At 41.7% G+C, this 23,777-nt stretch overlaps 2 protein-coding genes across 2 annotated transcripts; both read left to right on the top strand.

The window, feature by feature from the left end:
• Positions 1–4,708: 4,708 nt before the first annotated feature.
• LOC140703220 (prospero homeobox protein 2) lies at positions 4,709–13,242 on the top strand. Its single transcript, XM_072986429.2, has 2 exons — positions 4,709–4,824; positions 11,495–13,242. Exon 2 carries the CDS (start codon positions 11,645–11,647, stop codon positions 13,208–13,210), a length of 1,566 nt encoding a protein of 521 aa, XP_072842530.2. The 5' UTR covers positions 4,709–4,824; positions 11,495–11,644; the 3' UTR covers positions 13,211–13,242.
• Positions 13,243–14,316: 1,074 nt separating this feature from the next.
• Positions 14,317–19,515, top strand: LOC110079103 (prospero homeobox protein 2). The gene is made up of 3 exons (XM_072986430.2): positions 14,317–14,790; positions 16,486–16,680; positions 19,242–19,515. Exons 1-3 carry the CDS (start codon positions 14,671–14,673, stop codon positions 19,425–19,427), a joined length of 501 nt encoding a protein of 166 aa, XP_072842531.2. The 5' UTR covers positions 14,317–14,670; the 3' UTR covers positions 19,428–19,515.
• The last annotated feature ends 4,262 nt before the right edge of the window (positions 19,516–23,777 follow it).

The following is a 23,777-nucleotide window of genomic DNA, read 5'->3' as shown; positions in this document are numbered from 1 at the left end:
TCAGGGATTGGACCCAGGTCTCCTAAGCTGTAGTCAGTCACTCAATTTACTACATTACACTCTCAGTCAATCTGTACATGTACTCTGTGTGTGTGTGTGTGTGTACAGACACACACACACACACACACAAATACAGTACATGTACAGATTGACTGAGAGTGTAATGTAGTAAATTGAGTGACTGACTACAGCTTAGGAGACCTGTATACAGACTGTATATATATCAAAAGGCAAAATAATCAAAGCAAAATACATGGTTAACTGAGCTATAGTGGGAAGATTTGCAAGGATAAGTACTGTGTATCTATAGCTTGTAGGTAGGATTGCCTGGTCAGTATCATCTCATTTTCTGAGATTTAGCTTCAAAACCGGAGACTAAAAGATGACCCCTTTAAGATCACAGATTAGGGAACTGCTAATGGGCCAGTTGATTGTAGAAAGTGGCACAAGAGGAATATGGTAAACCAGGCCAGAATCCAGGTAAAGCCAGGCTGACTTGGTAACTCAGAGCCAAGAGAGTTGACAAGCCTGTTGTTCTATGGCCGGGTCAGCAACAAATAATATCCAAAAGCTGCAGTGATACTGTAATTTGTGCCAGCATTCACATCACATGTAGCCTTGCATGACATATAGGGAGTTTTTCCCTTGGAGCCTGTACAATAGCTGCCAGGATAAAGCCCAGAAGTTCCAGTGGTCTGCTCTGCTCTCTGGCTTCCTAATACAGCACAATGTGCCCAGGGGCATGGAACCATGGGCTTTCTGCCCAATCTCTTGATTATTGGTGCAGTTATATTGCTGGTGCACAACACATATGCAAATACCTTCACAATGAATCAGGGAGGCTTGGTGCCAAGTGGGAAGGCTGGAGGTGAATGCTGAGAGTTTAAAACCAAACCTTCTCGTCCTCCCTCAAATTGTCTCTCTACCAATATAGAGAAACAGGGCAGTTTTTTGAGACTTAAGCTGGTATTCCCGCACCTAGGCACTGTAACATCCTTAATATGAAGCAACATTGAACATCTAATACGTAATATGCATTCTTCAGGTGCAAGTAGGGCGCAATAGACAAAAGCTTTTGCCTTTTATATGCTACAAAGCTGCTTTGTTTCTGCTACAACAAACTACAGACTAATACGTATGACTACCTCTCAGGAAAAATCAGCATACACATGGCACTTCGCTCTAAGTATCATGATGACAACTCTTCATTTATAGATGCTAAACAGCACCATGGATAAAATTGTATCTGGTGGCACAGTTGAGAAATAAACTCTGGAGATGGTCCTGTATGAGAGGGGGAGAACCATTGAAGTGCAGTGCCTGCACCACTTTGTCAAGATGTGAAATTATAGACGCCGAGTTTATTAAAATAATTAAGGAGAGTATAGAAAATGCAATCCTGAAAAAGGGTGACCATGGCCAATTCAGTCCCAAATCCAGATCTAACTGCAAACTGAAGAGGATTTAGATAATGTATAGTGTCCCAAAATATATTTAGTTGCAGCACTCTGACTTTCTTCAAAACTTTCTCTCCAGGAAGGAAGGAATATTTGCAGCTGGGCAGTAGTTATTAAGAGCTGTCAAATCCATCCCAAGATCATGACCTGTAGAATGGACCGTTTATGTGTACCCAAAAGGGGAGGATCTTTGGAAGAAGGGAGGCAGACTGCTACCAAGCAATTGACCAGTGATGCCTACAGAAGGGGAGTGGGCTCGACACCCTTGTTGTGAGACCATCTGTCCCAGCCTGCAGAACACGACCCGGAACCTGACTGATTGTGAATGCTTTGGGGTGAACCCCCATTGGCTGTCTTTCTTAACACCTGAGTTTAAGGATGGTTGGCATAAAAAGGACATATTAGGTGACCCTTTGGTCCTATAGAAGTTGTTGTTCAGGGTTCTCTATTGTCAGTTAATAAAAAGTGTATGTGCCTTGAAGAGTTGTCAACACTTTTTGGGGAATGAAAGGGAGGATGGAGAGAGCCCAAGCTTGATCCCACTTACAGTGGCAGAACACTACAGCAATCCATCAACCTAGCATAGACATTCTGTTATATCTGAAATTATTCTGTGTTGCATTTTTTAATTATGAGAAGAGGATAATAGAGGAGGATTTCTCAGCTGTCCTTTCTACTGTCACAACCCACTGCATATTTCACAGAATTGTCATCACAAAGAATGCCACCCACAGCTGTATTTGAGGGTGAACCACAAGGACTGCAGAACAGGATAATCAGAAGCACTTCCAGTTGCACCAAATAAACTGCAGTTCTAGTGCTGCATCAAAAACAAGCAGAATTATTTGCAAAATGGATGGGATGGGTCAGTTTTACTTGAAACAGACATGGTCACATAGGGCAAAACAAATTATGCAAAAACAAATCAAATAGTGAGCTATATGTTCATCTGATCGCCCTCTGGGTTTCTTTAGTTGTGCCTGCACCATTGCTTTTTAAGGGCAATAGGCGCTACTTCCTCTTGTAAATAAATGCTTGTTGCCCCCCACTCCACATGGCCATACTACTTTGTCTGGCTTTAATCAGCCACAAGTGGCGAGGATTGCAAAATCATGTGGTTGGGCACCTTCCTCCATAATTTTGTCCATGTCATCAAGCTACATCAAGTAGGAGCCTCATGACACATTGATTAAACTACAGTACTGCAGTCAAGACTGTGCTTACAACCTGAGTTCAATCCAAATGGGTTCATGTAGCTGGCTCAAGGTTGACTCAGCCTTCCACCCTTCCCTGTAAATTGAGTGCCTAGCTTGCACAGGAGTGGGGCAATGCATAGCCTGCATAATTAAATTGTAAATTGTCAAGAGAGTGCTTTAAGCACTGGTTTACATCAACTGAAACTGATCCCAGGCAACTGATTGAGGTGGGCCTGCCACAATAACAGTGTCAAAAGGCACCATGAACCCCAAAGATTTTATCTCCAAAGGATCAAGGCTTCCATTCACCAGATAGCAGTAATCTTCAGGACACTTGGAGGAGCTCAACTGGATGACTGCTTGAGCAGCCATGGACAGGAAGGCTACTTGGGCCAAGAGGTAAAGACTTTTTACTGCCTCTCTGGATTTGGGTTTTGGCCCCAAGACACAACTTTTGGGGTATATTCTCTGGATCTCAGGCTTTTGACCTAAAATCCTATGGAATGGAATACTGACACCCTGGCAATCCTAGATACAGGGGTTAATTCTGGTGGCTTTAGGGCATGCCATTAGACATGCTCAGAAAGAATGCCCCCCCCCCACAATCTTGTGTGTTCTGGAGCTGCTGCCGCCGGAATTCACACACTGACCTTTAAATTAATTATATATTCTCAGCCTAATGTCTGTCTGTCACACAGACATACACGCAAACATGCACCATTTTGCAATTCTTGATGAAAAGTCAGACTCTTATGATGTCACAAGGGTGTGCTGTGAGATTTTAAGCTTGGGCCCTGAAACTTCAAGGAACAAGGTGATTCGGACCCAGCAACACTATACAAACATATATTCTAACATGTGTTTTGTCCACTTAGCAGCATGTAAACAGCAATTGTGCTGTTTTCACTCCAGGTATCATCAAGCTTGTTTTCTGTTTATACCTCCCTGGAGTAGCAGAGGGCCAGAGAGGTGCCACAATACCAGAGAGGTCACTCAGGATTTATTGTATCAACAACCTGTCATACCTCACGACTTTATAGTGAGACTAGGGCTGTGACATGCCATCAGCTCTTTTAGAACATTCAGGAATTCACCAGCTTCTGGGAGAGGACTATTCAAATGGTGTCTCTGCCCGCACAGAGGGAATGTACTATCCTGAATCTGAACCTCACCAAGAACTGTTGTGATCACGACAATGAGGTTGTTTGGCCCTCCCTTTTCAGCCCATCGCAACTTGGAGCAAAGATTGATATGGCCTGCTCTGGGAATTGCAGCAATAATGACAACTTGAGAGAGCAACACAATTGCACTGAAAGCCATGACATCCTATAACGAGTCACTCAAGGTGGCTTTGGCAGACACGCTGGAGTTCCCCGGACCACTGGCCTGAGATTGCCCTAGTTAGGTCAGTTAAGGTTACTGCTGGTAGCAGTATAGGTAGCACACCAGCAGCACCCTATTTTTTGCCTCTGAGTTACAGGAATTTGGGTTACAGCCTGAGGAGCAGCAAAGGTTACTTTTTTATTTATTGTGCTGGCCCTATTACCCTCCAATGCAGTTCAGTCTTGGCCTGAGATAATCCTTCCCACGCTATAGCAAAAAAGCTTCAGATAGATAGACAGACAACAAGCAGAGATTGATTGCAGTGAACAAGGCTAGACTTCAAAGAGAATTAGAAGTAGTTTTAAAAAAGAATATTTGCTTGTAGGATATATGCTTATTCCATATTTACGTCTGGTGAACAGCTTTCACAAGGTCTTCGCACTTTAAAAAATGTGATACTTGTTTCACCAGAACCAACAATGGCAAAAAGCAAATACTGTATATTGTTTGCTTGCCTCAAAGTGCTTTCATCTCTTTTCAGAACGATTGTGTCTCTGACTCTTCCTATGGCTTGGGAAACATGAATCTCCAAGGGGAGATTTCACTAACTAGATCTGACTTCCGCATCTCTCTCTCTCTCTCTCTTTTTTTTTTTTTTGCATATTTGTTACCGCCTCAAGATGGTTGGCTGCTCTTGGCCAACCCCCTAGAGCCCTGCTGGTGGCTGTGGTACATTGATTTGAGGGTTCTTGAATGATACAAGATTCAGTGCTTTCTTCTTGTGCAATTGTAGTCTCCAAGTGATTTGAGAGAAGAGAGTAGCAGTTTGTGCGCCTGTAGTAACCAAGGTGAGTGTTCTATTTCCTGGACTGCAAAAGAAGAATCCTCATAGGGTCATTCCTTGGTGATCTCTCTATGGGGAGAGTTTGTATAGATATGTGCATGTGGTATTGGTGAAATATTCTTTGAAAATTAATTAAAAAAGCTATAGAAGCACCCGACTATCTCTTGCTAATATTTGTTTAACAGATGCTGTTCCTCTAATGCCTCTAATTATCTTTCTAATATGTTTCCAGTTCCATTGTGGAGATACGCAAAAGCAGCTTCAGTCATGTGGGTGGCATCTAATTATTTGGGATATCTGAGAAGAGTTACGAGAGTATTATAAACCAGTTATCTATTGTGTCTCTTGTAGGAACTTTGAGACTGTGTAAGAATTATGCTGGAAAATTCTAAGGTAACTTTTGGGGGAACCCTTAGAGGGGAGGATGATTTGAAGGGCACATCTCCTTGTTTTGGTATTTGAGGGAAAATATCTCACTGTTGGGTGGTTTAAATGAGCCTTCCCCAATCTAGTGCCTTTAAGATATGTTGGACTCAAACTCCTGAGCCAGTATTCCAAGGCAACAGGGTCACAGAATCACAGAATAATAGAGACGGAAGGGGCCTATAAGGCCATCAAGTCCAACCCCCTGCTCAAGGCAGGAATACAAATCAAAGCAGAGCTGACCAATAGTTGTCCAATTTTCTCTTTACTGAAAGACAGGATTAAAATAATATAAAATATTACTGGTTTTGAAAATTTGCCCTCAGCTTAGAATAGCAGAGAACTGAGTATCTCCACACCCTATGCTTCACCCTTGCTGAACTGATGATGCAAAAATCAAGCAATGAGATTTTAAGCCAAAGAAACTGTTCAGCTGACTGACTCTCTTCCTTGCTGAATATATATGCTGAAAAATTGGGAAGTAGGGATGAATTGATTGCATAGTGACATTTTGGAGCATATTAATTTGCAGAATGTTATGGCAGATCAGTACAATGTGTCAATGATGTGTCATTATAACAATAGGCTTGACAAAAGCACATTAAGCTACTCTGAACGGCTCCACAAGTGTTCGCTTACTTCCAGCTCATTGTTACTTAACATACTGACCAATCACAGAGGTCAAAGTCTGGACCAAACCGCTGAAGTTATTTATGGCTAAAGATTAAATTGGTTCATTCTGCCTATCTTTGCATAAATTATGACTGAAAGGGAAGGGAAGGCAGATTTCTGGATGATGTAAATCTTTAAAAGGAGGAGAGGAATTGATGAGGTGTGAGCAACATATAGCTGATAAAATATAAAAAATGAACAAAGCCCACTGATTTTCAGAAACCTTTCATGAAGAAAAGTTTGAATTACAGAGATCAATTACCCTGTGGGAAACAGCAAGAAGGAAAGAGAACTCCATTGCATTTAAAGCTAGGTTTTACAATGTAGTAGAAAATTAGTGTTTTTTGTGGCTTCTAAGGCACTTTCCTCCTGCTAGCAGACTGAAATCAGAACCTTGAGAATCCCATTGCTTCTTTTTACAGAGTAATTTTTTTTATCCTCCTTTCACAGAGAACTGCTTGAAAATGAGATGGTAAATACTGTTTAAATATATAAAGAAGGAAGTAGGTGAGAAGAATCTCAAAGTAACAGTTTCCCAAACATTTCAATTTTAAATATATATAGCTTTTCCAAAGAGCTAATTCTAAAATTAAAGCTGGAAGCAGACTGCATATGCTTTTAAAATGAGTGTGTGTGTGTATGCAAATATAATAAAAATATGTAATCACAAAATATGTTATCTTTCGCGTCAGCCTAATTCAATTCTAGTTCAGTCAGTCTAGTTAAGTCGTAAGGTACATCAGCTTGAGATAATGGAAGCTGTGGTTGAATATACAGTACATGGGAAATACCCAGTTGGGGTAGGCTGACATATGATGAAATAAAAGTGTAGCTTTTTAGTGAGTTTCCTTATAGGGAGTTTATAGAATTATTTCCCAATGGATTCAGAGCAATGTTATTTCTTCTTATATGAGAGTAAGAGGATACAGATGGTCATTGTTACCAGCAACATCCTGTGGTGTGTGAGTATGCCTTCAATGGCATTTATGGAATGACATCATCCTGTATTCCAGATCAACATTGGCAAATGTATAGATAGGGATGTTTATGAAGCCAGCCTATTAGCAGAACTGTCCGCCACTATCATTTCTGTAGGTGAAATGAGGGAGACCATCAATCCTATCCTTCAGTCAAGTAGCAAAATGTTTTTAGCCAGGCCTGCAGATTGATAACAACAGAGAATAAGACTAGCTTTTTCTTAAAATACACATTCATAGTTTATTTATTTATTTATTTATTTATTTATTTATTTATTGGACTTATATACCGCCCCATAGCGCTACAAGCACTCTCCGGGCGGTTTACAATTTTTAATTATACAGGCTACACATTGCCCCCCCTCAGCAAGCTGGGTACTCATTTTACCGACCTCGGAAGGATGGAAGGCTGAGTCAACCTTGAGCCGGCTACCTGGGATTTGAACCCCAGGTCGTGAGCACAGTTTTAGCTGCAGTACAGCGTTTTAACCACTGCGCTACGAGGCCCAACCCAGTTCTAGTTGTAAAGAAAACATAGAAGTATATGTGCTCTAGCTACTGAATTTTCAAAACCCAGCAACTTCCCATTGATCGGGAGCAGGGATTGGGACCCTCTTTTTTTGACAAAGTCTATAATTTACCAGTCAGCACAGCTACTGCCATGCTTGTTGGGAAATGCTAGTTATCGTAGTGTAAAAATGTTAACTTGCCTAGTCTCTGGTCAGGAGCTGACATTTAATTGTTCTGCATAGTGAGACATATTTTTATGTCTCTCTCTTCCATAGTTACGATTTCTCTTCCTTCATTTCTGTGCTCAAAGCCCTGTCTATCTCTTGTGCCTATTAACTTGTCTCTTCCACAGTTTCCTTCCCAAAGTACAGGTGGGTAGGTGGTATATATGGGTACCTTGTGTGGTTTGGTGGACAAAAAGATGGAATAGGACTCAGGAGCCCTGAATTTGAACCTCTACTCATCCATAGAAGTTCACTAGGGGCGTAGAACTGATAAAACTAGCCCTTAAATATCTCACTTACCTTGAAAGCCCTGTTAGAGTCACTATAAGTCAGTTCTGATTTGATGGCACATGACATAACTAGGTGGTACTGTATATGCTGCTCCCGAATGTCATCAGACACGTTACCTTTCTACCATTCCAATATTTAATATAACTGTGATAGTGCAGCAGACAAACCATATGGACCTGGATCAACATTTCAAAATTTGTTAAAACTCCCTCTGTTGGAAAGAAGACATGTTTGGTAACATAACTATGTGAGGATAAATAATAATCATCATAACAGAACTGTAAGCTGGAAGGAACCCAATGGATCATCAAGTCCGGCTCCTATCAAGGAAGCACTGTGGGGAATCAAGCTCCCACCCTTTGGCTCTGCAAGCGAAGACCTGAGCCACTAAGCTATCTGGCAGTTTGTTAGCTAAAGAAAGATGCGGAATAAAGGATGAAGGAGAACTGGACTGTTTTAGTCTGGTGAAAGAAAAGGATTAAGAAGGGAGATGCATTGATGGTTTTCAACAGGGCTGGCCCAAGAAATTTAGTGCCTTATATAGAAAATCCAAATGGAAATAAGCCCACTCCCACCCACTCTTGTTACTACTAAAGAATGTGAATACACAATACTCTAGGAATGTCTTTAATGCACACCAGGTGATCCAAATTATCCTATAATAGCTAAACCAAAGTATGTGTAATTCAAATAATTGCATACTCTTCCTTTACCTACCCTTTCCTTCTTTTCTCATTTTCTTCAGTTGTTTTACTGGGTTTAGTTTATTTTGAGTACTTTTATTCACATAATTTTGTGGGGGAAGTCTTTGTAAGTGGTATCATTTCCCATTTGTACCTCTCCTATATTTCACCTCTGCTTCCCCCCCCCCTTCTGCTTCTACCATGTTAGGAACATTTTGATGCATAGCCTTGTTCTTTAACCCTTTTGAGATAGGAGTCTGTCATTCCTGTTTTTGTCAAGCATCATGTACAGTACATAGATGATGTTGAATTGTTATTCTCATGAAGCAGCAGCAGCAGCAGTAGTGTGGAAGCGACAAGGTATATTCCTGTGTTCTTGTTCATTCTTTTAATGGTGCTCCCCAGAGATTAACTTCCTGGCAGGTTGTGCTCTGAGAGCCAGATCTGTCCCCCGCTGTGTCTTTATTTGTTGTGTCTGGGCTCCCTCTGGGGACCAAACTATACCAATGACTAGTTTGCTATTAGAAGGTGATATAATATTAACTCTCTCCAGATGATGATGATGATGATGATGATGATGTAATAATAATAATAATAATAATAATAATAATAATAATAATAATAATAATAATAATAATAATAATAATAATTATCATCATCATCATCATCATCATCATCATCATCTCCCAACCCCTGATCTCAGAAATCACACCATCAGAGCTACAAAAAAATGGCAATATTAGGAGCAGCATACATACTGCGCCGATATTTAACAGATTCTTAGGTTTTTGGTTAAAACCTGTATCTGTTATATAATAATATCAGTAAATGTTTTTATAATTTTGATTGCCTGTGTCTTGTGGGTTTTTTTAAATAAGAATAAGAATAATTTCATCTTAGAACTCCAGAGTTGGAAGGGAGCCTATGGATCATTTAGTTCAGTTCCTGTGAAAGAGGTACAGTGGGGAATTGAGCTCCCAACCTGCAGCCAGATACCTAAACCCCTGAGCTATCCAACAGTTTGCATTAGAACTTAGAACTGCAGAACTGCAAGAGAGCCTGCCCTTGTCAAAGAGGCACGGTGGGGAATTGAACTCTGGCTCCACAGCCAGATGCCTAAACTGCTGAGCTATCCAGTTTGTCCCTTTGGATAATCTAGGGACCCACGGTCCATCATATACATTGAAGAAAGGTTATGAAAAAATGTGGTTTGACAGGAAGATACATTTTAGTTAAAAGCTATTAAATCCTTCATTTTAAAAGCATTTTTTCCATGTTACATTTTCGTCATGCTACATCAATGTAACAAGGTGCTTCCAAATGGCTAGCTCCTGGTCCTACTTGTCAAATGCCTCTTATGTCTTCCCTTCTCCATCCCCATATCCAATTCTCGGTGATACAAAGAAGCAGTAGGAAAAGCTAGGAAGTTTACAAGTGGAAGATGGCAACATATAGAACTTTGCATTTCATTAATTAAGCAGAAAAACTGTATAATAAAAGCCTTATCTGAAAACACTCATTTACTGATGGTTCGTCTACTTTTGTGGGTCCTTTCCTGATAGAATGTATTTTGTTTGAATTGGTTTCAGCTGGCCAGTATACTATAAAATCTATTTATTTATTTAAAATATTTTTTTGCTTTCTTTCTTCTTAAAAAAGACCCAAGGCATAAAGCATTCTCTTGGTCTTATAGCTGTTTTTTATAAGATTCACACAGATCTGAATGCCTAAATTTTCTTGCTTTCTTTTTCTTTTTCGTCATATTGTAAAACTGAGAGCTGGGACTGTATTTTTTCATTGATATTTACAATCGTACAGGGTAGATTTGCCCAGTATGGTATCCTCTCCAGTTCTGGGGCTATAACTTTCATTATAGGCCGCAAGAGATGATGGGATTTATGATCTAAAACTCTCCAACCATGTTGGAGAGAACTGCGAAGTACATGAATAAAACTTGGGAGTAGGGTGTACATTTTTTACTATTCCTAAGCTGTGGCTTTGTTTTTCTGGGATATGAGGATTTTCTGTTTTATCCAGGTAAAACTTAATATTTTAACAGAGAAGTCAGTAGAAGAAATAGAGGAGCTGTTTTTGTGGCAGGAGCTACATATATTAGCAGATAAGCCAGAGTAACCTTTTTAGGGTGTACATTTTTTACTATTCCTAAGCTGTGGCTTTGTTTTTCTGGGATATGAGGATTTTCTGTTTTATCCAGGTAAAACTTAATATTTTAACAGAGAAGTCAGTAGAAGAAATAGAGGAGCTGTTTTTGTGGCAGGAGCTACATATATTAGCAGATAAGCCAGAGTAACCTTTTTCTTGTGCATTATTTGCAAACAGACAAAAACCCACAGAAAGCAGACATTTGGTTTTATGTGATTCCTCCTGCATTAAAGCAGGATGGGCGGAACAGCTGATGGTCTGCCAATGCTGGCTGCTGATGGTCAGGGCAGCAGGTCACCTTCTTAACACCCAGTGAAAATGGAGCCATTGAACCTTACTCCCCCACCCACTGCTCCCAGCAAGGACGTTGTCACCTTCCAGCACTAGTTGGCCTGTGATGATGTTTTTTTCCAGGGCAGGGGGCTCCAGCACCTCCATTTTGCCACGTCAAATGGGCAAGGAGTGCCATTACTCTGGTGCTGTCAGCATCCAGGAAGCCTCCAAACACTCTCTATCCAGAACAGAAGCCATAAAATATATTTTTAAAAGTGTGTATTGGTACCATTTTAAAACCATAGTAAGGCTTGAGCTGTGTGTAGCACAATAGTCACAGAAAACTCCATTTCTTTTTCCCCCAGCATGTAGGAAAGGCTAACAATATGTGTGTGTTCGATGTATGCATTGTTGGATAATACTGTATATATATTCTTAATCTTTTCTTGCTGCTCCAGATTTTCAGCCTATGAAAAATATTAAAACACCCCTCCTCAATATACATTTCTGTCTGAAGATCGGAAATTATTCATATCACGATTCTGTTGCCTTCATAATTCTTGCTAGTTTGTTTGATACCAAGCCTCAATCTTAAAGAAAACAAAGACATGAATGGAAACACCGTCTCCCATCAATATAACTTTGATCTTAGTTCAAGACACACGGATGGACAGGAGGGGAAAGTCTGTGCTGAAAAACACAATTTCTTTTCACCTCCATCTTATTATGCATCAATAATTGCATATCTCCTTAGCCAGCCAGAAGCTCACCATGAGCTGGACCCAAGACTTTTTCTCCCTTTCTCACAGAAAACTGAACTGCCACTCCAAAATAGTGGGCATAGCCCATCCTCCTTTAGCAAACTGCCTATCTGTGGTTTTGGTGATACCACTCAGTTTCACAATGAACACCGACAAGCCAAGAGATCCAGGGTAGAAAACATTATCCGAGGAATGAGCATCACACCAAACCCTCCAGTACCTGGTCCCTTAGCGAAAGGGGATCAGCACCACGCTGAGAAAGCAAAGGAAAGCTGTGGAGAAAACAAGAGAAAGCAGAAGCGCCCTCAGCAGCAAAATCTTCAAGGGGCTTCTTTGGCAAAAGCTGGCCGAAGCAGCATCCAGTCGGAAGAGTACCTCCAGCTGAAAAAACAGCTCCATGTTTTGCAATACCAGCTGAAGCAACTGCGAGAAATATTTTTTCAGGCTCATGAGCTCAGTGTTTCTGGTCCAAGCCAAGAAGATATGGAGCAAACAAGGGACACACCTATAGAGAGGTATGGGCAAAGTGTGGACAGGAGTCATCTAGGCCTCAAGGGGGCCCAGCATAAAGATAATCTATGGAGTAGCATCCCTAACATGAGAGGCCCCGGAGTGTCAGAGAAAGAAGCTGGAGTTATTAATTCAGAGATTCCAGCTTCAGGAGAGAGAAACTTTTCAGAGATATTAAAGCAAGAGCTAGTTGAAAGGGTGAAACAGGCTGTGGACTCTGTCTTGAAAAAGGTACTATCTGAATCACCAGGTCTCCAATCCCACCAGCCTAATGACAGCCCAGAGACAGCATCCTCTGCTGGGAGAAGATTTCCATGTGGTGCGGAAAACATGTCGAGTCAGTGGCTTCCAAAGATATCTTCCCCTAAAGGCTCCATATCTACCATCTCAGAAAAGACTTTAGGCTTTTCCACTTACTCCATCGTCTCAAAAATGGAGAAGAAGCTCTGCCAAATCCCACCTGTGAAGCATCCCTGGATCTTGACCTCCTCTGAAGTCCCAGGAGGCAGACCTCTTGGCCAAATGCTACAACACAGTCCGAATGATCATGGAGGTTACCCCCCTCAAAGAACAGCACCTTCATCAGAATCTCAAGATGTGCCATGGCAGCCTGTCAAGCTGAAGTCATCTGTCATGAGACGGCAACCATGTCCAGTGGGCTATAAATCTGAAATAGAAAGTCTGGCATTTGTTGCAGCTTCAGATGCAGAGTTTGCTGAAATGCATGCTATGGCAGATGGGACGTACTTCCCCTCAATACATATATCCTTTATGGGCTCTCCTATATCCTCATCATCCACAGGCCTCAGGCAGAGTTTGAATAAGTTCCTTTTGGGGCTACAACTCCCAGAATTCTCCAGACAACTAGGTCAGAGTAGAGATTCTGGGAGGTGTAGTTTTTAAAAAAGAATAATGTTCCCATGCTACAGCCTCACCCTTGGATAGCTATTTTGTGTGCTGTCATCTCATGTAGAATGGATAGCAATGCTTCTGCTTTCCAGATGTCTGGGTTAGCCCACTCAACATGGGGTTGTTTTATCATATTTTAATGGAATTTTATTACCCTGACTGACTTTCCCAAACTATAATTAAATGTATCTATTTTTATATTGATTTGGTTTTACTGGTCTTTGACCATAATAAAGTATTTATTCATGGCCAATGATAGGTAATTATGGGAATTGTAGTCCAAATCATCTGGTGGGCTCAAGGTTTCCCGTGTTGTTTGGTTTTATTTGATTTGATTTATGTACCAGCCCATTAGTGCAATGCACTATTCTGGGTGGTTTACAAGAAGGTAAAAACACAATAACAGATATTAAATAAAACAAAGTTATCATACAGATCGAGCAGTTGAAATAGAAATGTCTTTATCTCTATTAATCAGGGATAAAAGCTTTGGCAGGCCTGAGGGCAAATTTTCTGCACTCAGGACCCAGAACAACTGCATGAACCAAGATACTGGGGGGGGGGGGGGAATCAAAACTGAAAGTAGTCAGAAATCCACTTCTTTTTTGCCCAGATTTTGGCAGTGGCCAGAAGTGCATTCGCACAGTCAAACCTAGTGTGCACCTGCCATATCTCTTCCTGGAGAAATCTGATCTAGCCAAGGTGACACGTGCCCTGGTTACATCCTGTTCAGATTACTATAAGACACCGTATATTGGGCTGCTTTTGGAAAGTGCTTCAATGGGTCCAAAATTGTGCTGCCAGATTCTTAACTGGTTACAAGGATCAAATAATCCTTGTTCCTGAAGCATCAGTGACTGCCAATCTGTTTCCGGTCACAATCCAAACTGCTGGCTTTGACTTATGAAATCCTCAGTGACTTGGGGCCAAAGCACCTGAAAGTCCACATTGCCCTTTATGAGCCCACCTGAGTTTTAAAATAATCAGGGGAGGCCTTTCTCTTGGTCCTGCCACTCTCACCAGTGCATTGGATGAGGAGGACCTTCCTTATCACTGGTCCTAAAGCTTTGGAACTCCCTCTTGAGGGAGGCCGGGCTGTCCCCCCCCCCCCGCCGCCCCTCTTTGACCTCCTTCTGCAAGGGGACAACGACCTTTCTGTTTTGGCAGGCTTTGCCTCAGTAACTGGCTGCCTAACAGGGATTTCCTAAAAACAGGGCTGCTGATTTTTTTTTTATTTTTTGTTTAATGATGTTTAAAAATATTTTAATGTTGTTCGTTTTAATACTGTGAGCCACCTTGGGTCCTTTGGAGGAGAACAGGGGATACAAATCATTTAAATAAATAAAAGGAAAAAAGGAAAAGGAGAAGCAGCCTAGGGCAAGTTGATTGAACAACATCAGGCTCTATGCTAACTTGGCTCCAGGAACCTGAAACTGCAAACAAGCTTTTCCTTAATGGCGGATTACATTCAGGAAACTTTGACACCAGGCCATCTGAAAAAGGCCAAACTGATGTTCTTCTTCTCTCGTTACCCCACATCTTCTCTCCTGAAAGCCTACTTCCTAGATATCCAGGTAAAACTATTTACCTTCCTGTATTCCAAGCTTAATTATAAAGGCTTCTTTGTATATATTAATATTTCTCCCATGGTAGGGCTGAGCAGCCTTCACCTAGACGATCACATTTAAAATGCCATTACTTTTAATAGGTTTGCTTTCGGCCCAAAACATATGAGCCCAAGCAGTTTAGGACTGAAACATACAATATGTTCTTTATTTTAACATAGCAACTGGTGAACATAAACAGAGTTTGACAAGTTTACACTGAGTTACATGCTTGCTGTCAAACATCCAGCTTCCTTCTCCCAGATGCAAAGTAATTCTCTCAAGTTCCATTCCACTCTTATAAATACAACCTCCCTTCTCAAGATACAATTTAACTCTCTCTTCTGGATTGGCTCACCTTCTGCATTCTTCCAGCCAATCACCTTATTGCTGCTGTTGCTTGGTACAATGGATGAGGTTTCCATCGCAGCAGGTTATGTACTATTGCGATAAACTGGAAGATGAGAAATTATGCTGGAATACAAGATTATTAATTGGTATTTATGCAATTCAGTGTTTATATAAAAACTGTACTTTTAAAGTACATCATCCACACCTATCATGTTACTCCCCACCACAGTCTATTATTTGCATCAATTGAGTTTAATAAGATTTTTGTGATCAGCCTTGGATCCATTTTTGGACTCTCTGGATATATATAATGAAGTAACAAATAATAGAAATAATAAAATGGACTAGCAAATATCATAAAGGATACCAGAGCCTCGAGACTGCAAAAGCTGTGCAGGGGCTTAACAATAGGACATTTTGTAGGTTGTGAATTCATAGGGTCAGCATAATGCAGAAGCAAATCATTCTGGGCTGTGAGTACTAGGTGTGAATCAGTCCAACACATGCATGGAAAGTGTGTTATTGGATGTGAGAAAAATCTCAAATCCATGTTAGGGCACTGTCCTGATTAGAAGAGACTAGAAACCACAAATTAGCATGCAAGCTGTCATACTCTCCAGATCCCTTAATTGGGCTGCAGAAGACAAGCAAAACAGCTTGGAAAGTTAAAAGAGGAAGCGGGGGAGGGGAATTGGCCAAGGTTACATTTGTCATGGAACAAATATTGAAAAGAGACTGCAGACTTTCGCAGTTTATGAAGGCTGCTGTACAAGCATTAAATCAGGTTAGTGATGAGAAACTACTAGCCCATAGGCCTAATCTGGCTCTCTAGAGTCCCCAGTCCTGGAGAGCATTCCTGCATTACTTTCTCTGCAGCCTTTCTTCTCTCCAAGGCTCTCTCTACTCCAGAAGAAGATGTCGGGGTCAAGAGTTATTGGGTCCTGATGTCCAGGCCATGGTTCCTTCACTCTACCCTTCCTTTCCTCCCTTCCCTCGGCATGGAAGGTAAGGAGAGAGTGAAGCTGAGCGCAGTGGAATTTAACCCATAACGCCATATCATGCTGTCTGTCTGGATAGCTCAGTGAGTGAGATGAGGTTGGGAATCCAATTCCCCACTGTGCCTCTGGAGGGGAGAGCCAGCCTGTGTGGCCTTGGGCAAGCTGCACAATCCCAGAGCACCCAGAAGACGAGAATGGCAAACCACTGCTGAATACCTGATACCTAGAAAACCCTGGAAAGGGACAACATAAGTCGAGTTTGACTTGATGGCACAGATTAAAAATTAAAATGCCATATTGCATGTTCTTTCTACAGTTCACACGCTGCATCACTTCCCAGCTCATCAAATGGTTCAGCAACTTCCGTGAATTTTATTACATCCAGATGGAAAAATTTGCTAGGCAAGCTGTGTCAGAGGGGGTCATGGATTCCAGCGGCCTGATTGTGACCAGGGACTCTGAGCTCTACCGAATCCTTAATATGCATTACAACAAAGGGAATGATTTTGAGGTAAGCCTACATACTTGGCAAATATTCCTTATATAAAGGGACATACTGTACCTTATTGTAAGGAAATGGACTTGACTCCAGAAGTGGACCGATCTCTGTGTGATACAAGCCTACCTATTTCAGGAGAAGACTAGAAATCAAGACAAGATCATAGAAAGAAAACACACCATATTCTATTCAGTTTAGGGCACCATAGTTTTCCCTGTAGTGTCATAATCTGAGGGAACTGCTCTGCAACAGCATCTTAAACGTGTGTGTGTTAGTGTGTATATTGTTCTTCAGCGTTTTTAGCTTTGCTGTTTTAATAATTTATTGTTACTGTATTTCTTTGGTTTAATATCATGTTTGGGAATTTTTTAGTTTGACATTTTAGAATTCCTGTTGATTGCCTTCCATTTTTGCCCAGTAGATGTTTCTGCCAGTAGATGTTTCTTGTAAATTTATTAAATGCTAATAAATTTGGTAGGTCTAAATCCAATTGCTGTTTCTGGCCAGAATAAACACATAGAACCAACTGCCTGCTGAATGGCACGTCAACGCTTATAGAAATTCCATTAATTCAATGGGTATACTCTAGTCAGAACTACCAGTTGGATTCAGGCCTTAGTCATTTTTGCACTGGAAGCCTTAATGTTATTTCTGCTAACTCTTTGTTAGTAACACACTATTATGGAACACACATACTGTGTGAGGATGTTTGTCATTCAGAATTCATTGGACTGACAATGCTGGCTAGAGGTGTGGGAGTTACAGTTCAACCACACCTGGAAGCAACATCTTCTTCTATATTGATTTAAATAGCCCAAGCTGCTACCATATCTCCATCACTAAGAAGGGAGAGAAAGCCCCACAAAACACTATGGTGGTAAAGGCTTGGTAATTTAATGGCATTGTTTATGGAAAAGGATCAGTTGAACTTTTATGATGCCATCAGATCCTGCTTCTGGCTCATAATTTGTTGTATGCTGAAAGGAATGTAAGTCAACAACAGCTGCCAGCTAATCAACACTTCCCCTATGCGGTGACTCCTTAGGACCCCATATTTTTCTCAGTGAGGAAGAACAGGCAACTGCTTCTCCAAAGCAGGAACCTAACCAGGCATGGTATGCAGCTGGTGCCCAGGACTGTTTTTTCCTGCTCTCTTCCTCATCACCCTCTTTTGCATCCCTCTCTCTTACTATGGCCAATTGGCGTAAGTTTTTCTTGCCTGTTCTAGGGTAATGTCTCTTCTGTTGTCTCTGCTCCACTATTTTTTAAAAGTATCTAATTAGTTTTAAATTAAGTTTGTCCAATCCAATGCAATGCTAAATAAGTGTTGTGGTTGTTTAGTGTTCTCAATTCAGTGCTGTGTTATGTCAGGGAAAAAGAAAGGAAAAAATAGTAGTAGACTGCAGGGACTTGACTCTTTTAATGTTGAGAAGTGGAGCAATTTGAAGTGTGGTGTGGTTTCTTGTCCCGAAGCTATTTGGGAAAAGTGCAAGTTTGTATGTGAATGAAAGGATCTATTCAAGTGAGCCGTGTCCAGTCCCATCAAACCCGGGATAACTTCCCTGTCCAACTGCACTATTAATTTCTGTGCCTTGGGTACAGCCAGTGTGTAAAACAGTTGGATCTTTGTATTGCAACATAATATGGTAAGTATTGTCAGTGATATGTCTGAAAATAACAGGTATAGAAGCCTACTCAAGACTGTTTGCGTATGGACGGTGGCCATTTGAGAGAGTGAGAAGGGAAGTCCATTGGAGTGGGAGAAAAATAGAAAAGACTTTTGAAAAAGTAGAAATAATGGATGGGATTTGTCTGAGGAGAGAGAATACTTGAGGGGAGATCGTGTCTATGTGGTTAAGACTGATTGGTAGTATTACAGTAATAATAAAATGTAACTGTAACCCTAGGTGTCAGTAGCAACTCAAGTACTGTACTGTAGGCCTATCAAATCAATGGAACTTACAAAGGAGTGGATTTACCAAATCCCCACTGATTCAATGTGTCTACTCTCAATGCAGCTTACTAGTGGGTTTCAATCATTGATATGTAAGGTGACAAGAAATGAATAAAATATAATCTCCCAAATTATATTGAATAATATTATATATCTTCTTAATTATGCCCATGCCTACTTCCCAATCACCCTTACCAAGGGAATTAGAAAATGTGACTCTAAAAGTCAGTAATGTAGGCACCTTCTAGTGAGGGGTGGATCCTGGTGGCAGTGCCCTAATGAAAAGAATTTTAAAAGATGTCTATCTTTGCCTTTGAGTGGGACGCATGATGATCCAAGGTGGGATCACCACAGGTAGTGACCAACAGTAAGAGTACATGTTGGGTTTGCCGTAATTTATAAGGAAAGCAACTGGTTTCAGCAATGGAGCAAATACAATTCCCTGCTTCTTCAAAATAAAGATTTTGGGTGATTAACAATTTTCTCTGGAGCAGAAGTAGACTATGTCATGTTTAGTACAATGATTTTTGTCAAAAGAAGATCAGTCCTCCCCCCATGCGAAATTGGTTAATGGTACAGTATGTATCACATCGCTAAACTTCTTATTCTCTCTCTGTAGGTTCCTGGTGGTTTCCTGGATGTTGCTAGTCTGACTCTTCAAGAGTTCTTTAATGCTCTCAGGGCAGGAAAGGACTCAGACCCCTCCTGGAAAAAACCAATTTACAAAATAATTTCCAAGCTGGACAGTGAGATCCCAAATCTGTTCAAATCCTCCAGTTGCCCCAAGGAACTGATCCAAAATTAATGCATGATTATCATGATGACTGACATGTGACGATGAGATTATAGTCTTAATTTCCCTTTCCTTGATATAAAACTGGTCAGTCAAGATTCAGCCTCCACTGTGCACCTTGTTTCTTGACCACATACTGCTTCAGCAATTCAGATCTGAATTCACAAAGAGCACCCTCAGTATTTCTAGGACTTTATGAACATTGAGACTCCCTTTTAAGAAACAGACTTGGCACAGACAGTTTTGGGGCTTTTATATGTTTTTCCCCCTAGGCTTTCCATATTATCTTGGTGCACAGCGTGATGACAATTAGTAGAAGTTGAAAGTAGCAATTTTAAAGGTAGCACGCTGGCTGCATAGCTCAGTGAACTAGATATGTGGCTGAGGAGCCATAGGTTGGGAGTTTGATTCCCTACTGTGCCTCTTCCGAGTACAGCCAGCCGGTTTGGCCTTGGGCAAGCTGCACAGTCTCGGGATGCCCCTTGAAAAAAAGAATGGTAAACTGCTTCTGAGTTCTTTCTGCCTAGAAAACCCTGAAGAGAGTCTCCATAATTTGGAATTGACTTGGCGGCACATTGATTATTGTTGTAATAACAGCAGCTCCTCATGCTATGAAAGGTTGGGGTCCTTCTATGTGCTGTGTGCTATATGCCTACATGGACACTACCTTTCCACTGTTATGTAATCCAGATTACTCCCAGTTTATCTATTATCCATAGTAGAGCCATGCCTATATTACGACAACCAAAAAAAAAAAAGGCCACAAAATATATGCAAGCTTTTATTCCCTTCATCAGACAAGTTGTTCCAAACATGGAGAGGGTGGGTGCAGAGACTTGCCCTTAAAAGTCAGGTGGTGTTCATGCCATCTTGTGTTGTAATGGGAGAAAAGGGCTCTGGAAATGTTCAGGTGGGGTTTATCAGGTGGTTACCTAGTGTTAGGTTTCATCCAGAGTGGTCCATAGACATGCAGGCAGCAGGAAATAACAGAAAAATTTGGCTTACTATCTCACAAAATACATATCTCAACAGAAAACTCACTGCCATCCCCATCTTGTACAAGCTCACTGACATCTTGATAGAAAATAGCAACCACTCTGTCTTTATATTATGAAAAAAAGGCAAAAGTCAACAGTCAACATTCTTTTTATTACAACTAAATTGTAAACCTATCAGGTCCACCTTGGATAACCCCATTGTTCTTGAACAGCAGCTCCCAGAAATCTCAGGCAGTGCATCTGGTGGTGAAGGCTTCTGGGAATTGTAGTTCAAGGACACCTCAGTTACCCAGTATTGGGAACCACTGGTGTACACTGAAAAACTAAGTTTTCAGCAAGTTGTTGTTTAATGTTTTCATTCTCCTATATTATGTTTCAAAACCAAAATTGTGTACGTATCTGCAACTTAACTGTTGCAGATCCTTTCGGCTTCACAGGTATGGTGGATTCAAAATGTGCAACCTTGATTTCTGAAGGAAATCCTGTGATTCTTAAATGATCTGTGTTCTGAGTTTGTATACACCAAGCTGAAAACCTTAAATGGCTTTGTAACGCTCTTACTCTCTTACTTGAAGGCAGCTTGTTCTTAAAAGCTTGCTTCTGTATTTGTAACCAAATACATTACTGTATGTGTGTTGCTATGTTGGAAAATTTTTGAGCACCCTTTATTTTTCTAGAAATAAGTTCATCGTTTTCTTATTTTTTGAAATAAGTGCATTAAGCACATTAAGATCTATCCTTGAAACACCTAATTCTACCCCTTACAGAACAAGGATTCTGCTGATTTTACGATGTTACGATTAGCTGATTTTCCTCAGTTCAACAATAACTTTCATAAACAACAGTTGGATCTAGAATCAGCCTCCTACAGATGGAAGGGCACCCTGTATCTGTAGGTTTCTGTTCTAGCAGAGGAATTCTGATGGCAAAATGGATGTGATCATCGCTGTTGATTCACCCCTTCCCTCCTAATCCCCATGCTCTCTGGAGTTCTGGAAGGTCTTCTGGAGCTGAGTAGGTGACACTGACAACAGCAAATGCAAAAAGTGCCTCCCCCGCACTTTCTCCTAATGGGTCTGTCCTGAAAATTCTGCTCAGGGAATGCTCCCCCAATGGAAAAACAGTTGTGTTCTGTTTCTCATATAAGAAGAATTTACTGAGTGAAAGTGAGAGACAGTGTGGACTGAAGTTTGACAAAAGGGGGTATGAAGAATGCATTACTTCCATGATCGTTGCCTCATAGTTGAGCAGTCCACATTTCAGTCCTAGGCTGCAATGTTAGCAAAGCAACTGGTAAACTTTATCCTGAGCCAACTTGTGTCTAGTCCCCTCCCACCACCTTTTCCAGCTACATGTAATCCCTTAAATGTTCTTCATATAAACTATCTCTAGCAGGAGACCTCTTTTTGGAATCTGTTTATCTTCATCCTGCATGACCTAGTCAAATGGAAGAGAGGTGTTCAATGAAGCTATATTTTGTGTGCCACCAGTGGATTAGCTATATCTGAAAGAATTTACAGATATATACCTTGAACAAAACAAAAGGCAGAGTTTTCTGCCATCTCTGAAATGCTAGCCGTTTCTCATTCCTCCTTTTGGGAAAACATTTTGGGCCAGAATGGTTATTGTATTCCATCTCCATATGCAAAATGTTAGGATCTTCCACATTTCTCTGAGTGGTAAGAACATCCAGGGACAAGCCTTACACAAGGTTGGTTTCTGTAGAAATAGAACACATGGGAAGACGTCTGGTCCCTATTATTTTTTGTAATATTTCTGTTTATTTACAAATATGTAAGTTCTGCTTATAGGCTTGGTGGAGGTGACCAGCATAAAATTCCAACAAAAATCAAATATCTTGACTTATATGAACCTTTCAGAAACAGACATCATGCATCCTGAAGACACAAATGTTATGGTCAGCTAGTCTTCAGAGTTGAAATAACCTATTTTGAAAGTTTTGGGGATTTATAGCCCAGCAAATCTTTAGTCTGAGAATTCAGAGGTAACCCATATATAAGACATGAAGAGCTATTGCCACACCCACACACCAAAAAAAGATCTGGTTTGTAGTCCAGGATGTCAAGGATGCTCCTGCTGTGACACTGACAGATAATCAGCCCTTAAGGATTTGCTTCTCATAATGGTGTATCTCTACGGTCTATTTGTCCTGTGAGATGCCCCACTAGTGTACCCACTCTTCCTGCTCCCTTCCTTTACTATATCATTATGGAACTTTCTAGTACTATTTTTGCTGCGCACAGATCTAGCTTGCTTCACACTGGATAGGGGGATATGGGAAAGTTTGGCAACTCGAGATTTCTCCACTGTTCTGCTAAGAAACCATGATGAGCAGCATCACTCCTTTATACATAAACGGAAAGGCGGGCGACAATATTACACGTAGCTTTCCCATCTTTCCTGATTTTTACCACTGCCACCCTCTAATTTACCTAAAGGCCAAAAAAAAAAATCCCACCTCTGGCACAACAACAGTGAAAGTGGACCTCAGTGAACTAGGTATCAAGTTAAGGCAAAGGCTAATTTTTAATTTTTTAAAGGAGACGTTAGGTGAAATATGCTGAAAGTCCGTTTAGAAGAAGGGGCTGTTCTTCAGTGCCATTTGGGCCAGCAATCTAAATTTTAATCTGAGGCCACATTGTCCTTGACCCTCGAAACTGGGATTCTCTTTCAAAAAAAAAAAAACCAAACAGAAATAGCCGAGGGGCGGCGTGGGGCACGTGCTGGAGGTTTTTAAAACAGCCATTCCGTGACTTGTCGAAGCTGAACCTCGAAGCCCTCGTCTTCGTTTCCAAAGTCCACGGAAAGTTTCTATGGCGGGAAACCGCGGACCAGGCCTTGTCGCCGCTCCGCCCCACCCCGCCACGCGAAGGGAGGGAAGGAAGGCCGAGCACCGGGACGCCGCTTCGCCGCAGATCAGCCCCTCCGCCTTCGCCCCCGCGGGTCCGCGCCCCACCCCCAGGCGGCCACAGCCCCTTCTCGAGGCCGGCCTGAGTCCCGGCCGCGGCCTTCGCGGCGCCCCGACGGCCGAAGCCGCCTCCTTCCGAACCCGACGCGAGCGAGTCCCGCCCTCTCCGGTCGGTGGCGTCACGGAGGCGGGAGGAGCTCCGCCGGCTATATGCAGATGAGGCTCAGCCGCCAGGCATTGTGGGAGAGGAGAAATCCGGAGCGGCTCCGACTTGGCGGCGCGGAGTCGCCTCGAAGTTCGCCGGGCGCGGTGTGTCGGTGTGTTTGACCGTGCGCCGGTGGCGGCGGCTGAAGGAGAAGAGCGAGGCGGAGCAGTCCACTGTGCCTTGGAGTGCGGCCGGGCGGGCTGGGGTGGACGTGGGCCGGAGAGAAAAGC

The sequence above is a fragment of the Pogona vitticeps genome, chromosome 1 (assembly GCF_051106095.1).
Source record: "Pogona vitticeps strain Pit_001003342236 chromosome 1, PviZW2.1, whole genome shotgun sequence".
In the NCBI taxonomy this organism is placed as follows: Eukaryota; Metazoa; Chordata; class Lepidosauria; order Squamata; family Agamidae; genus Pogona; species Pogona vitticeps.
This window is presented reverse-complemented; position numbering and strand designations above follow the sequence as displayed.

Bases quoted from the DNA above. Each gene is read 5' to 3' on its own strand.
- LOC140703220 (XM_072986429.2), top strand. From the start codon at position 11,645: ATGAATGGAAACACCGTCTCCCATCAATATAACTTTGATCTTAGTTCA.
- LOC110079103 (XM_072986430.2), top strand. From the start codon at position 14,671: ATGGCGGATTACATTCAGGAAACTTTGACACCAGGCCATCTGAAAAAG. The intron at 14,791-16,485 runs GTAAAACTATTT...TTCTTTCTACAG, and splicing joins CCTACTTCCTAGATATCCAG to TTCACACGCTGCATCACTTC. The intron at 16,681-19,241 runs GTAAGCCTACAT...CTCTCTCTGTAG, and splicing joins ACAAAGGGAATGATTTTGAG to GTTCCTGGTGGTTTCCTGGA.